This window comes from Ailuropoda melanoleuca, chromosome 13 (assembly GCF_002007445.2).
Source record: "Ailuropoda melanoleuca isolate Jingjing chromosome 13, ASM200744v2, whole genome shotgun sequence".
NCBI classification, from domain to species: Eukaryota; Metazoa; Chordata; class Mammalia; order Carnivora; family Ursidae; genus Ailuropoda; species Ailuropoda melanoleuca.
The window spans coordinates 25,233,949-25,247,924 of NC_048230.1; the positions used below are offsets into that span (position 1 = coordinate 25,233,949).

Below are 13,976 nucleotides of genomic sequence, written 5' to 3' on the forward strand. Positions count from 1 at the left end.
TGGAGAGGATGTGGAGAAAGGGGATCCCTCCTACATTGTTGGTGGGAATGCAAGTTGGTACAGCCACTCTGGGAAACAGTGTGGAGGTCCCTTAAAAAGTTAAAAATTGAGCTACCCTATGATCCAGCCATTGCACTACTGGGTATTTACCCCAGAGATACAGACGTAGTGAAGAGAAGGGCCATATGCACCCCAATGTTCATAGCAGCATTGTCCACAATAGCTAAATCGTGGAAGGAACCGAGATGCCCTTCAACAGATGACTGGATTAAGAAGTTGTGGTCCATATATACAATGGAATATTATTCAGCTATTGCAAAGAACGATTTTTCAACATTTGCTGCAACATGGACGGCACTGGAGGAGATAATGCTAAGTGAAATAAGTCAAGGAGAGAAAGACAATTATCATATGGTTTCTCTCATCTATGGAACAGAAGAATTAGGAAGATCGGTAGGAGAAGAAAGGGATAAAGAAAGGGGGGGTAATCAGAAGGGGGAATGAAGCATGAGAGACTATGGACTCTGAGAAACAAACTGAAGACTTCAGAGGGGAGGGGGTGGGGGAATGGGATAGGCTGGTGATGGGTAGTAAGGAGGGCACGTATTGCATGGTGCACTGGGTGTTATACGCAACTAATGAATCATCGAACTTTACATCAAAAACCAGGCATGTACTGTATGGTGACTAACATAATAAAATAAAAAAAATAAAAAAAAAAGAATTAAGACATTTTCAAATCCCACATCAAATGTGAGTTAAAAGGTATGTGAATTTTTTGCTTCCTGTCCTTAAGCAGATCTACATCACAGATTCTTTGATTACCTAATTTTTTTTACCTGGGATGTTTGGAATACATAGATTTATCACCATTACAATCTCAGGAGCTATTTAATTCATATTTAAATTCAGTAGAATCTTTGATTTTGTTAAATGATAAATGATTTTGATAAATGATAGAAACATTTATCTCCCCTTGCAGAAACATTTATCTCCCCTTGCAAAAAATTCAGATGTTTGAGGAGTTGAAATACCTCCTGATAAGAGCACTGGAGATAGTAGTGTTGTCTGTTAGGTCTCCATTTCTGTGCTTTCCCCCCACACCCACCCCAGTGTGGCACTGTTTTCAGCATCACCCTCGGTGCAAAACTTAACTCAGTTTTCATGTTTGTGGTCTTCAGTTGCCCTCAGAGAATTATTAGGTGTTTTAGCCAGAGTTCTCCAGAGAAACAGAACCAGTAGGATATATATAAATATGTAGAAAGAGATTTATTGTGAGGGATTAGCTTGTACAAATATGGAGCCTGAGAAGTCCCACCAGCAGCACTGAAGTCTGAGGGCCAGAGAAGATGGATGTCCCATCTTGAGCCATAGAACAGTTCACCCTTTTTCTTTTTGTTCTATTTGGGATCTCAATGGATTGGATGATGCCCACCCACATTGGTGAAGGCAATGTTCTTTACTCATTCTACAGATTCATATGCTAATTCTTTCTATAAACACCTTCACAGACAAATCCAGGAATGATGTGAATAACATAACATAATAAAAAATTTAAAAAAAAACTATTTTATTACTATGCATATTCTGTTTGGCTTTCATTACTTCATTTAAGCAATGGGGCCCAGACCCAATAGTACCATAAGAAGAAAGGATGTGTTTGTTTCTTATTATTGAAAGTTTGCCTTCTGTTTATAGATATTAATATTTGTTATTTTTCTACAAGAGATCAAGGTTCTGGGTTTCTTTTTTTTTTTTTTAAAGATTTTATTTATTTATTCGACAAATATAGAGGCAGCCAGCGAGAGAGGGAACACAAGCAGGGGGAGTGGGAGAGGAAGAAGCAGGCTCATAGCAGAAGAGCCTGACGTGGGGCTCGATCCCATAACGCCGGGATCACGCCCTGAGCCGAAGGCAGATGGCTTAACCGCTGTGCCACCCAGGCGCCCCAAGGTTCTGGGTTTCTTACTGTAAATTTTGGGGCATCTCTCAATTCCTTAAAGTCCATTTTACTAGTTCTGTAATTTAGTTGCCTCTGCCTTACTTAGGTTCCTGAGTGATAAGACATGGTTGATATACCAACCGATTGAACATCCCCAACTCTTTATTTTAAACCAAGTAGTAAGATCTTCTCTCTGAATGTCATCCTGGCTCTTTTGGTGCTTCCAAGCCGAAGCCTTCTAAGTCAAAGGTACATCTAACCTAAGCCTTCCTAATCTTTTGAAAGATAAGAGAGTGTTATATGAGGGACATAGAGTATTGAATATGTTTTAGACGCATTGCGTGTGAATATGTAGGTTGTACCCTGATTGGGGGGGGGGTCTGTGCACCTAGAGGATGGAGAATCTTTTTCATGCAAAGATTCTGTAGGCTCAGTAAGCTGTGTATTCTTCAGACTGTGTCTACCTAAAGGTGGTGCCTTTTTCTAATTCTGGTAAAGTCGTGCTAGTGGAGACCCCATCCCTGTGACTTAGTTTTTAAGTTGAGGTAAAATTCACATAACATACACTAAACCATTTTAAAATGTACAATTGAGTGGCCCTTAGTGCATCCATAATGTTTTGCAACCACCATTCCTTTCTCTAGTTTAAAAGCTTTTTCATCACCCTAGAAGAACACCTGGTAGTCTTTAGTAGTCACTCCCCATTCCCCTTTATCTGCAGCCACTGCTTTACCACTTTGATTTTAAAATCAAAGATTTTACAGGGCACCTGGGTGGCTCTGTCAGTTATGTGTCTATCTTCAGCTCAGGTCATGATGCCAGGGTCCTGGGATCAAGTCCCGCATTGGGCTCCCCGCTCAGCGGGGAGCCTGCTCCTCCCTCTCCCTCTGCCTGCGTCTCTCTCTCTCTGTCAAATAAATAAGTAAAAAATCTAAAAAAAAAGATTTTATCCATTAAAATAGAAGTTCTTATGTGTTTTTTATTTCATCCTTCATTCTAGAACTCTCTCTGGAGATTAAAGAATGGGCACAGTGAATGCCTGTATCATGCTCATTTAAATCCATTCCTGTAGTGAATATTTATTTTCTACTTAACAATACATGAAAGAACTATATAGATGTTATAGAAACATTAGTTGAAATTCCCTTTCATCATTTTCCAGAGTATATTGTGAGGAATACTAGTGTTACAGGATGTTAGTTGGTAATAAATGAATGGAAGTTTCCTTGACTAAGTCAGTTTGGGAGTAATAGTTATAGAGCTTTCTTTAATATTCAGATGTGCTTTTATAAACCTTCAAGATGGTGAAAATGCATGCAACATTATTTGACCATTGAATACTTTTTCCCTGTTGTGCATCTGAAGAGTCTAACATCACCTGTTTAGGAAATAATCCGTCCTATGCCTGGGAGGGATATTGTAAGCAATGAAAGTCAGTTCTCTTATTTTCCAGGCTTTCTAAACTGGTGCCCAGGCAAGCGAAGGGCCTTGCTCAAGAATCCGTGGATTCTTAGTTACAAAGTAGGGACGAGAACTTAGGATGACTTTACATCTTATGCTGGTACTTTGAAATCTTGTGTTTACTGTCCTTCCAATTAGGTATTACCCTTTGTACCATTGATAATTGAAAGAATTGTACACAGAGTCATATATGAATGAAATGAATAGGTTTGGTAACACCTCAAGAAGTTAAATGACATAAAAAGTCCTTTTTGTAAACTCGATCTTCTGGAACACGTAGCCCATCAGTTTTCACATGTGAGGACCTTGGGATCTAATTTCTAAATACTGATAGATTCTTTTAATCATAGATTTTGGCTGCAGAATATTGGGCCATTTAATGGTAAAACAAAGGAAATCCATCTTTTAAAGACCTTTATAAAAGGACAAAAATAAAGAAAAACCATACTGCCATACCACAGTTACTAAGATTTTGAAAAATCCAGGTAGCCCAATAGCAATAACAAATTCCAAAGAAAAGAAAGCTCCAACAAGGACTTCATCACTGAAGAATAAAAATTTTATTAAATCCCAAATCCAATGAACTGTTGAACTATTTCAGATGATATTTATAGTAAAGCTTTACATATTCCTCCTAACATTGTAGGACTTCTATTCATATCCAGGTTTATGAAATATTTTTGGTCTTTGATTATAAATTCACATTTTAGGAAAATTATGTAGCCATGTGACAAGAGTTTGCAAGCTGAGTTATGGGTATTGAGCTCAGAAGTTTGTTGGGACTCTCCATTGGCTCGTTTTGAAGTGCCAGTTTCTCAGGATTCCTTTAGAAGGTTTTTAGCAGGTGGGCTCACAGCAGCTGGGCTGGCAGCAGCTGGGCTGGCAGCAGTAGCAGCAGCAGGCTGGGCGGCAGCAGGACTGTCCACAGTAGGATGGGCGGCAGCAGGAGGGCCTGGGCATGGTGCAGCTGGCAGCAGGTTGGAGGCGTGCAGCTCACCACGCAGCAGGGGGGCAGGCAGGTGTCCTCCACGCGGCAGTCAGGGCGGCACCACCTGACTCGGCAGCTCACGCCACCCTCCTGGCCACCACCAGTGCCGCAGCCAGTCCCACAGCAGCTGGGCTGGCAGCAGCTGGGCTGGCAGCTAGTTGGCTGGCAGCAGCTGGTCTGGCAACAGCTGGGCTGGCAGCAGCTGGAGCCACAGTTCCCACTGGTGGAGCATGTGAAATCCACAGAAGCTAGTGGAGCAGCAGGCCATGGTCAGGAGCTGGGTTGCTTGGTGGAGTTTCTGAGTTAGAGCTGCTTGTTCCCTGCCTTTTATAGGTCTTGGCCAGTTCCTGTGGTTGTGGTGGGCAACATTTTTATCTTGTTACTCTTTAAACAAGCTTTTCTAGAGTCCTTTGTTCAAATATTGAGTTATTTTAAATGCATCCCCACATTAGTTTTTCCTTATTGCTCAGCTAATACTCACTAAATGTTTTTGTCCTTAGTAGAAGTGTTGTTGTTTCATTTCCAAACAATGTTGTAATTTCTCCTCAAGCCCCAGCTTCCATTCTGCATTTATGATAACGTCACCTGACAAAGTGACTCTCACTCATAAGATGATGTGATTTTAGGGCCATATTCACCAAACTCAAGTCTCCAGAAAAAAATTATTAACAACTGACTGTCTTTTATGTAAGACTCTCTTTATATTTTTTTTGATTAATAAGATTATAGTCCCTACAGTCAGCCAGACAGAAACTCTGATAAACTTCCCATTCATAGAAATTCATGAATTTCCAGAAATTGGATCTCTCCAATTTCCATGATCTCTCCTGAACTTCACACATTCAGATTTGAGAAAGTGTCACTCAGGAAGACCTGTAGAACAAAAACTCTTCCATTCCAATTTACTGTGGATATTTTATTAGTGTGAATTTAAAACAAAGGCTAAAATTCATAGCCAGTGATTAGGAAAGTATCACACAAAATTTTAAGTGTAATTTATATTTTTCTATGAAGGATAAAAATCACTGCTATGCGGATTATCTAGACAGTATTTCTCAAAGGTCGGATTTATTTTTGGTTTATGTCATTTTATATAAGTACACCATGTGTCCTGTGAAAGGATATTAGACCAAAGAGCATGACAATTGAATTTATGAGGGGAATCAATAAAAGAAAAAGCAGGAGGTAGGAGATACTTTTTCTGGATTACAATGTATATAAGGCAGGGTAGGAAATGAATGATCAAATATCATTCAGTAGGTATAAGTACAAAGAGATTAAATATACCTTATACTTAAGGTTTAAGTGTAAAGGGATTGATGTTGTGGTATGGACCACTTTTAATTTTTCCTCAGCACCAGCTGGTGTTAGAATATGGTTGAATCTAGGAATGGCTGTATTTGGAGAGTTAAGTGACTTGCTCGATTTACACAGTACACAGCCAGAAAGCTGGATATAAATTTCAGTAAAATAAATTTGAAACAGTTTTGGTGGTTGTCAAAAGAATGTGTTGTCGAAAGAAGAATGTGTAGGGTTACATGGGGGGAAATGGAAAAAAAAGTGGTCAAAAGAGCATATTATTGCTACTTGTGGTAGGTTTATTCTTTCCTTCCAATCTTTAGTAGAAGCGCATAGTTAGCTTTTTATAAGGCGGAAGTATTGGTTTGTGCAGCTATAGAATTACATTAGAATGTGATTCATGCTGCTGTCAAGAAAGATGTTCATGTCATATGATAACCATGACTATAGGTATGAAATTGAAAAGTGGCTGAAGGAATCATCAAATATCAGAGATCAAAAAATTAATAAATCACCTTGTCCAAACATTTGATTGTATAGTTATAGAGACTGACATCATTAAAAAAGAAACTGAGATCATTTTTATAAGTAGCAGATGTTTATTAAATCATCATATTATACACAGAGCACTGAATGGTTATGAAGAAAGCAAGATTCAATCTGCCAGCCTCATATCTTGCTCTAGTGTACAAATCATTGTGGTACTGATAGGAGGGATGAATCATGGAAAAGAGTCACATTTACTACCATCTCTCCTCATAGTTTTAAGCTGGAACACTAATATTGTGGTACACACTGTTTTTCATTTCCTCTTGGCATCAGTTGATGTTAGAATACTACGGAGTCCAGTAATGGCTGCATTTTGGAGAGGTTAGTGACTTGCTTTATTCACACAGTACACAGCCAGAAGAGCTGGGTATAAAACTCCGATCTTTTCCTCCTACATCAATTCATTTAATTTTATACCATGCTGTTTTCCAGGATCAATTAATTATTAAAACTCATTGTCTTCCATTTTAACAAAATATAATAGCTCAAGCATAGAAATATTAGTAGTGAGCAGAAATGCTATGGAGTAGTAACTTTAAATACACAGTAAATAAGCATGAATATGTTAAGATTCTTTTAAGTGTCTTCTGACCAGAGGAGTTTTCTCTAGAGCTGCAGTAACACATTTGATTCTTAATTGTTTCTTGTTTCCCACATTCATATTAGGTAACATACCTTCTGGGTTTCTATGTCTGCCATACTCTTTGCGTCTTCTTTATTCCATGGCTATCATCTTAGGTCAGTTGTTATTGTGTATCGCTTGGACCAGTACAATGGCCTCTTGATTTGTTTCTGTATAGCCATTATATGTCTAGCCTTTGGCCTTATTTTTTGATAAGCAGCTACCATAAGAATCATCCTGATGCCCAATGCCTGTCATGCCATTCACTTGCCCCAAGGCTTTCAACTGCTTCTTAGTACTTATTGCATTAAAGGCATACTCCTTTGGTTAGTATTCAAAGCATACATATATTTCAAATTTATCTTCCATTATTACTCTCCATATATCCAGTGTTCCCAGCCAAACTATCCTATGAACAATCCCTCTCTCTGTACCTTTGTGCGTACTGTTACCAGTGTTGAGAATGCCGTCTTTCCTTAGATCTGCATGCTGAAATCTTAACCCATATAAAATGCTAGCTCCCTTTTCAGTCTCTCTCCCCAACCAAGTGATTTCTCTATTGACAACAAAGTGTGTTATACTTTTTTTCATTTTCTAATTTTTAGTTGTGTTATTATGACTTTCATTTATCTCTCTAGAAGTTACTTTAAGAGGAGAACATTTTTAACTCAATTTTAATTTCTATTGTATACCATCTAGCCTGTGATTTGCAGATGGTAGGCAATCAGCACATTTTGTTTTATTTAAATTCAATGAAAAAAATTAGAATGAATAAGTAAAACCAAATATGTATTTGTTTTGCCAAAGAAGAGAAGTTTATTAGAAAACAAGCATGCCACAAGACCTAAGATCTACAGTGGGAAGAAGGGAGTTGATACTGTTACAAAGACTTGAGAACAGCCCAAATCTTACTAGATGAGCCTGGATTTCCATTCAACCTCTGGTTGACTTGGGTCTTGATGGTTCAGGGCAGGAGGTTTGTTAGGTAGAGATGGGAGTATGACTTTTTCAGAAGGTTGATTGCTTGTTCTAAACCGTCGATGCACTGCTCAGCAGCAGGGGGAGGTCCTGCAGGTGGTGCGGCAGGGGGCAGGCTGGCAGCAGGGGGGGCGGCAGCAGGGCGCCTGCACAGAGATGGGGCTGGCAGCAGGTGGAGGCCCAGCAGCAGGGGCGGCAGACTATGGCCGTGCAGGACGTGGGGCAGCAGCTGATGGGGCGGCAGCAGCCCTCCTGCAGGGAGCAGGGGTCACAGCAGACAGGGCGGCGGCAGGGCTCACAGATGGGGCGTGTGCAGCGGCAGGTGCAGGTCACGGGGCGGCACACGGTGGTCTGGCAGGACACGGGGCGGCAGCAGCAGGGGTCGCGGCAGCAGCAGGGCTGGCAGCAGGGCTGGCAGCAGCCTCCCCCACAGCCCGAGGAGGAGCAGGTGGAGCCGCAGCAGGAGCCGGACATGGTGATGTCTGGGGTTGCTTAGGGTTGGACTGGTGAGAGGATTTGGGTGTTGTCAGGTGTGAATGTCTTTGTCCTGCTCAGGGGGCCTTTATATACCCTGGCCAGCTGCTGATGACANGTGTTGTCAGGTGTGAATGTCTTTGTCCTGCTCAGGGGGCCTTTATATACCCTGGCCAGCTGCTGATGACACCCCCCCCCATTTATCTTTTGGCCAATTAGGTAGAATTTTGTTTTGACTAATGATTTCATTGCTTGTGACATACTCATGATCTCATTAAAGAACTCTTGTTGCATTCCTAAATATGGATATATTCATGCTGTTCATCATCAAAATCTAAGCACTCACAGTCATTTGAGATGATAGCAGCTCTTGATGTTTATTTTGGGTAGATAGCACCTGATGAATCTTGGGGAAAATGGTCCTAAAGGAACTGCAAGTTTTAAAAGAAATTAAACATATAGGGGTTTCTAGATCAGTGACTGGATCCTGTACTTGACCCCCAGGAGATGCCCTGAGAAACCTGCATGTGAATCAGACAGGTATTAGACATGTCCTTGAGTGTGGACTCCTTGGAACTTTGTTGACATATCACTGGATAAAATGGAATGCATGTACCTTGAATAAGACTGCAGCTCAGAGAACTTGTATGGGAAAGATAAAAGGTTATTTTTGTAAACCAGGTAAGTATTGGAATAAAATACCCATGGCTGCATTTCATTTTTTTCCCTTTCTTTTCTCCAGCTGAAGTTTGAGCATCTGTGGTCCTTTTGGCCACAGAATGTCGATATTTATCTCTTAGACATGACATTTTTTATATTTGCCTTTGTGTGTATGACGAAGAATTGTGTAACGGGAAATTTTTTCTTAATATATTTCATATGGGCACTATGACCAAGTGACAAGATGGAGCTTTTTCAACAGCACTGCAGACACAGACAGTGCATTGACCAGAGGAGGGACGTAGGAGGCTGCACGGTTGTTCTGTGATGACGTCACCTCAGGGAAGGGTTGTGAGAGGCTCTTGGGGAATTGCATGGGGGAAGAAGTCTCATTACTTTTCAGCTTTTCCCATTTTATTATTCACCAGACAGGATTTTGGGTCACTTTAGGATCATTCCCATAGTTCAAAAGAATGTGCCTCAAGCCTCAGGAGCTAAAGCTCCCCAAATCCCCATGGAATTTTAAACATAATTTCAAAACTTTAAAAGGAATGTAAACTGACTGAACATATAGTCATAGTTGGGAAAACAGAAGAGGGAGAAATGAAGCGCTGTCTCATCAATGAAGACCTTTGACTTTCTCACGTTTCATGTTCTTTCTCTTGTCCTTGGACCCACGTGATTTTTTTCAAAGCGGTAACCAGAGCCAAGATAAAAACTCGTGTATTCTGCTCTTTTTTGTTCTTTTTTCCAGCTTTATTGAGATATAAGTGACATACAACATCGTGTAAGCTTAAAGTGTACATTGTGATGATTTGATGCATGTATATATTGCAAAATGCTTACTATGATAAAGTTAGTCAACACATCCTTCACCCTACCCTACGTAATTATGATTTTGTTATTGTTTTTATGGTGAGAAGATTAAAGCTTTACTCTCATAGCAACTTTCAAATGCACAATATAGTATTGTTGACTGTGGTCACCATGCTGTACATTAGATCCCTGGTATTCATCTTAAAATTGAAAGTTTGTATCATTTGATGAAAATCTCCCCATTTCTCCCACCCCTCACCCCCTGGCAACCACCTTTCTGCTCTCTGTTTCTATGAATTCGATGTTTTTGATTCCACATTGAGATCATACATTATTTGCCTTTCTCTGACTTACCGCACTTAGCATAGTGCCCTCAAGGTCCATTCATGTTGTTACAAGTGGCAAAGTTTCATTCTTTTTTTATGGCTCAGTAATACTTCATGTATGTATGTATAAAACACAGTTATTCCAAGACTTCTCTTGGAATATAAACATACATCACATATATTATTCATATATATATGCCATATATGTGTGTGTATACATATATCTCATTTTCTTTTTGCATTCATCTATCATTGGACGTTGAGATTGCTTCAGTGCCTTGGCTCTTGTGAATAATGCTGTAATGAACGTGGGAGTACTGATACCTCTTTGAGATAGTGATTTCGTCTCCTTCAGATAATATACCCGGAAGTGGGATTGCCTGGGTCATATGGTAGTTCTATTTTTAATTTTTTGAGGAGTCTCCATACCATTTTCCACAGTAGTTGTACCATCTATTTTCTCACCAACTGTGCGCCAAGGAAGGTTCCCTTTTCTCCACATCCTCACTAGCATTTGTTATATCTCATCTTGTTATACTAGTCATTCTAACAGGTGTAAGGAGATACCTCATTGTGGTTTTGATTTGCATTTCCCTGATAATTACTGATGTTGGGCACCTTGTTGGCCTCTATATGTCTTCTTTGGGAAGATGTCTATTCAGGCCTTCTGCCCATTTTTCAGATTGTTTTTTTGTTTCTTTCACTTTTTGTTTTTGCTGTTGAGTTGTAGGAGTTCCTTACATATTCCAGGTATTAACCCCTTATCAGATATATGTTTGGTTTGCAAATGTTTTCTCCCATTTGGTAGGTTGCCTTTTCATTTTATGCATTGTTTCTTTTGCTGTGCAGAAGCTTTTTGGTTTGATGTAGTCCCACTTGCTGATTTTTGCTTTTGTTGCTTGTGGTTAGCTCTTTTCAAGGCACATTGTCTCATAATCAATTTTTCATATTGTTGGGGGTTTTCATGATGATCACATTTTATGCAAAGGGGGCCTCTTTGGAAGATACATAAAACCTTAAGTAAGTAAGATTAGTTTCTCTTCTCTGAACACTTTTGATCCAAAATCATTCCAGAGAGATTTTTCTTTCCCCTTTGTAAAAAGCCACAAAGAGAGTCCATGAGTCTCTCAGTAAGCAGTTCTAGTGTTACTTAGTCTAAGATGCTCATCCCCAACCCATATTCAAACTTCTCCAGGCAGAGAAAATAAGGGTCACATTTCAGTAGTTTATGCCACAGGACTCTGTGATTTGACATTGGTGACAAGATGTACAGCATTTTAAAATGCTGCTTACCCTAAAACTAGATAACCTTCCCTGAAAACTTGGCCACTTACTGGCTGTATGTCCTTGGGCTATGAGGGGTAATGATAGGACACACCCAAGTTGTTGTGATGTTAAATAAGCTATTATTTGTCGAGCTCTAAGAACAGTGCTTGGCACTTAGCAACTGTCTTGTGTTAAGTAAATAAATATATTTTTAAAAGTCATGTTATGTGGGTGCCTTATAAGCTCTGAATTTTGAATTTAGAATAAAGGTGAATGTATTTAATATGGTAAATGGTCAGCTCTTTGCTCAGTTACCACAGAATATATACTAGTAAGATTACCCATTGGAGAGTTTCATTAATAGCATGAAGTAAAATAAAAATGCCTGGAAGGAAGATATAGAGCTCCGTCCTTTTAACACCAATTTCTGGAGAGGGGAGTTAGGTATTGTTTTAGAACCTGCAGGAAGAATATGTGTCAGAATTGTGGATAGTAGCGTGGACCGTACTGAGGACCCCACAGTCCATGAAACAGAGTGAGGTCTTCGAAAAACATCCTTTAAGAAAAGCCTTCAAGCTGATTTAGGCAGATTTCCTGGTGGTGATGGGCAACGTATTTTGTATTACTAATACTAGGGCTTTATTTAACACGATCGTTCAACAATAACATTATGAACAGATTTTAACATGGAAAATATTGTCTTGTGTTCTTTATTCTCAATTATCTATTCAAATGGGTAAAAATAATTATACCTGTATAATACCTATACAATTTTTAAAAATTTTTTAATCGGAACATATCAAATTACGCACCTTATTTTATGCAATTGAGATGATCCTGAAGAATTAAAATACAAATCAATGTTTAATAATTTGATCAGAGTTTAACAATATCAGAAAGTCCGCCATATATAGCATAGTGGTATTCTCTTCTTACATATAATAAAATACTTCGTATGAGTACAAATAGCTGCTAATTATCTTCTTTAAATCCATTTAGACTCTGATAGGTAGTTTTTTTTTAANCTTCGTATGAGTACAAATAGCTGCTAATTATCTTCTTTAAATCCATTTAGACTCTGATAGGTAGTTTTTTTTAATTATTATGATATGTTAGTCACCGTACAGTACATCATTAGTGTTTGATGTAGTGTTCCATGATTCATTGTTTGCCTATAACACCAAGTGCTCCATGCAATACGTGCCCTCCTTAATACCCTTCACCCAGCTAGCCCATCCGCCCACCCCTCACTCCCCTCTAAAATCCTCAGTTTGTTTCCCAGAGTCCATAGTCTCTCATCGTTCATCTCCCCCTCTGTTTTCCCCCCTTCATTTTTCCCTTTCTTCTCCTAATGATGTCCCTGCTATTCCTTATGTTCCACAAATAAGTGAAACCATATGATAATTGTCTTTCTCTGCTTGACTTACTTCACTTAGCGTAATCTCCTCCAGTCCCATCATGTTGATGCAAATGTTGGGTAATCATTCTTTCTGATGGATGAGTAATGGTCCATTGTATATGTGGACCACATCTTTATCCATTTGTCTGTTGAGGGGGATCTCGGCTCCCCAATGTTCATAGCAGCATTGCCCATGATAGGTAGGTTTTTAAAAGCAGAGCATAATCATGAGAAAGGTTTAAATATTTTTCCCAAAATAGATACAGATTTTAGACAGTACCTTCCATTAAAAAGAAAACATATGTTCATTTTAAAATTATGTAATTAAAAAAATTATAAAGAAGAAACTGAATATTATCCCCAATTACTCTTAGATTTTGTTGCATAATGTTTTAGATAATTTTTAGGCATACACACACATAAACATGCAGAATACATTTTCCTCACAAAATAGTTGAATATTTTATAGTTTATTCATTTGTAACTTAAATATATGACAAGATAATTGCATCATGTCTCCTAGTAGGTTTACAATCTTTAACTATTTTTCACTACTTGTGGCATTTCTTCTATATTTATACTGCTTAGATTATGTACTATTTGACTTTTTTGCTTATTTAATACCTCATCTCTCGAAATACATTATAACCTCTTTGAAGCAAGAGCCCTCTTTATTCTTTCATATTCCCTCAGCGTGGTCAACTCAGCGTCTCATTCATAGTAGATGTTCAATGAACAATGTGTAGACTGACAGTGATTGATTGATTTGCTTAGAAAATGCCATTACTGCCCAGTTCCTGAGCACAAAGGTGAGCAGCCCTTGAGAGCCAGTGTCGATTCAGTACCCGCAAGAGTTGACACTGTGAATCACATTCAAAATAACTATCAGATCTGTAACACATGGAAAGGAATTATCCGAAGCCACAGTTATTTGGCCACAAAAGACCGAAGAGTTCCTCTGGGCAGAAGAACAGGTCTCCTACCCGGGAGGAAGCATTTGACTTAAGGGCTTGTTGTTAGGGGGCTTACGGTCTCCTGGGTCTTTTCTGAACATGGTGATTATATTGGTAAGGAACTTATTTAACCTTTCGTTACTCATTGCTCTTCAGCTTCACAAACGTGTTTGGCCAGATGTTGCTTAAGGTTCTTCCCACCTGTAACATACTGGGTTTTCTAAGCTGTGCTAATAGTGTCAG

At 39.1% G+C, this 13,976-nt stretch overlaps 1 protein-coding gene across 1 annotated transcript; it reads right to left on the bottom strand.

The window, feature by feature from the left end:
• Positions 1–3,954: 3,954 nt before the first annotated feature.
• Positions 3,955–8,378, bottom strand: LOC100467431 (keratin-associated protein 1-3). The gene is given in 5 exon segments (XM_034640682.1): positions 3,955–4,351; positions 4,353–4,626; positions 4,628–4,766; positions 7,916–8,000; positions 8,002–8,378. Coding segments are annotated over 5 exon segments (921 nt in total). The 5' UTR covers positions 8,314–8,378; the 3' UTR covers positions 3,955–4,240.
• Between the last annotated feature and the right edge of the window lie 5,598 nt (positions 8,379–13,976).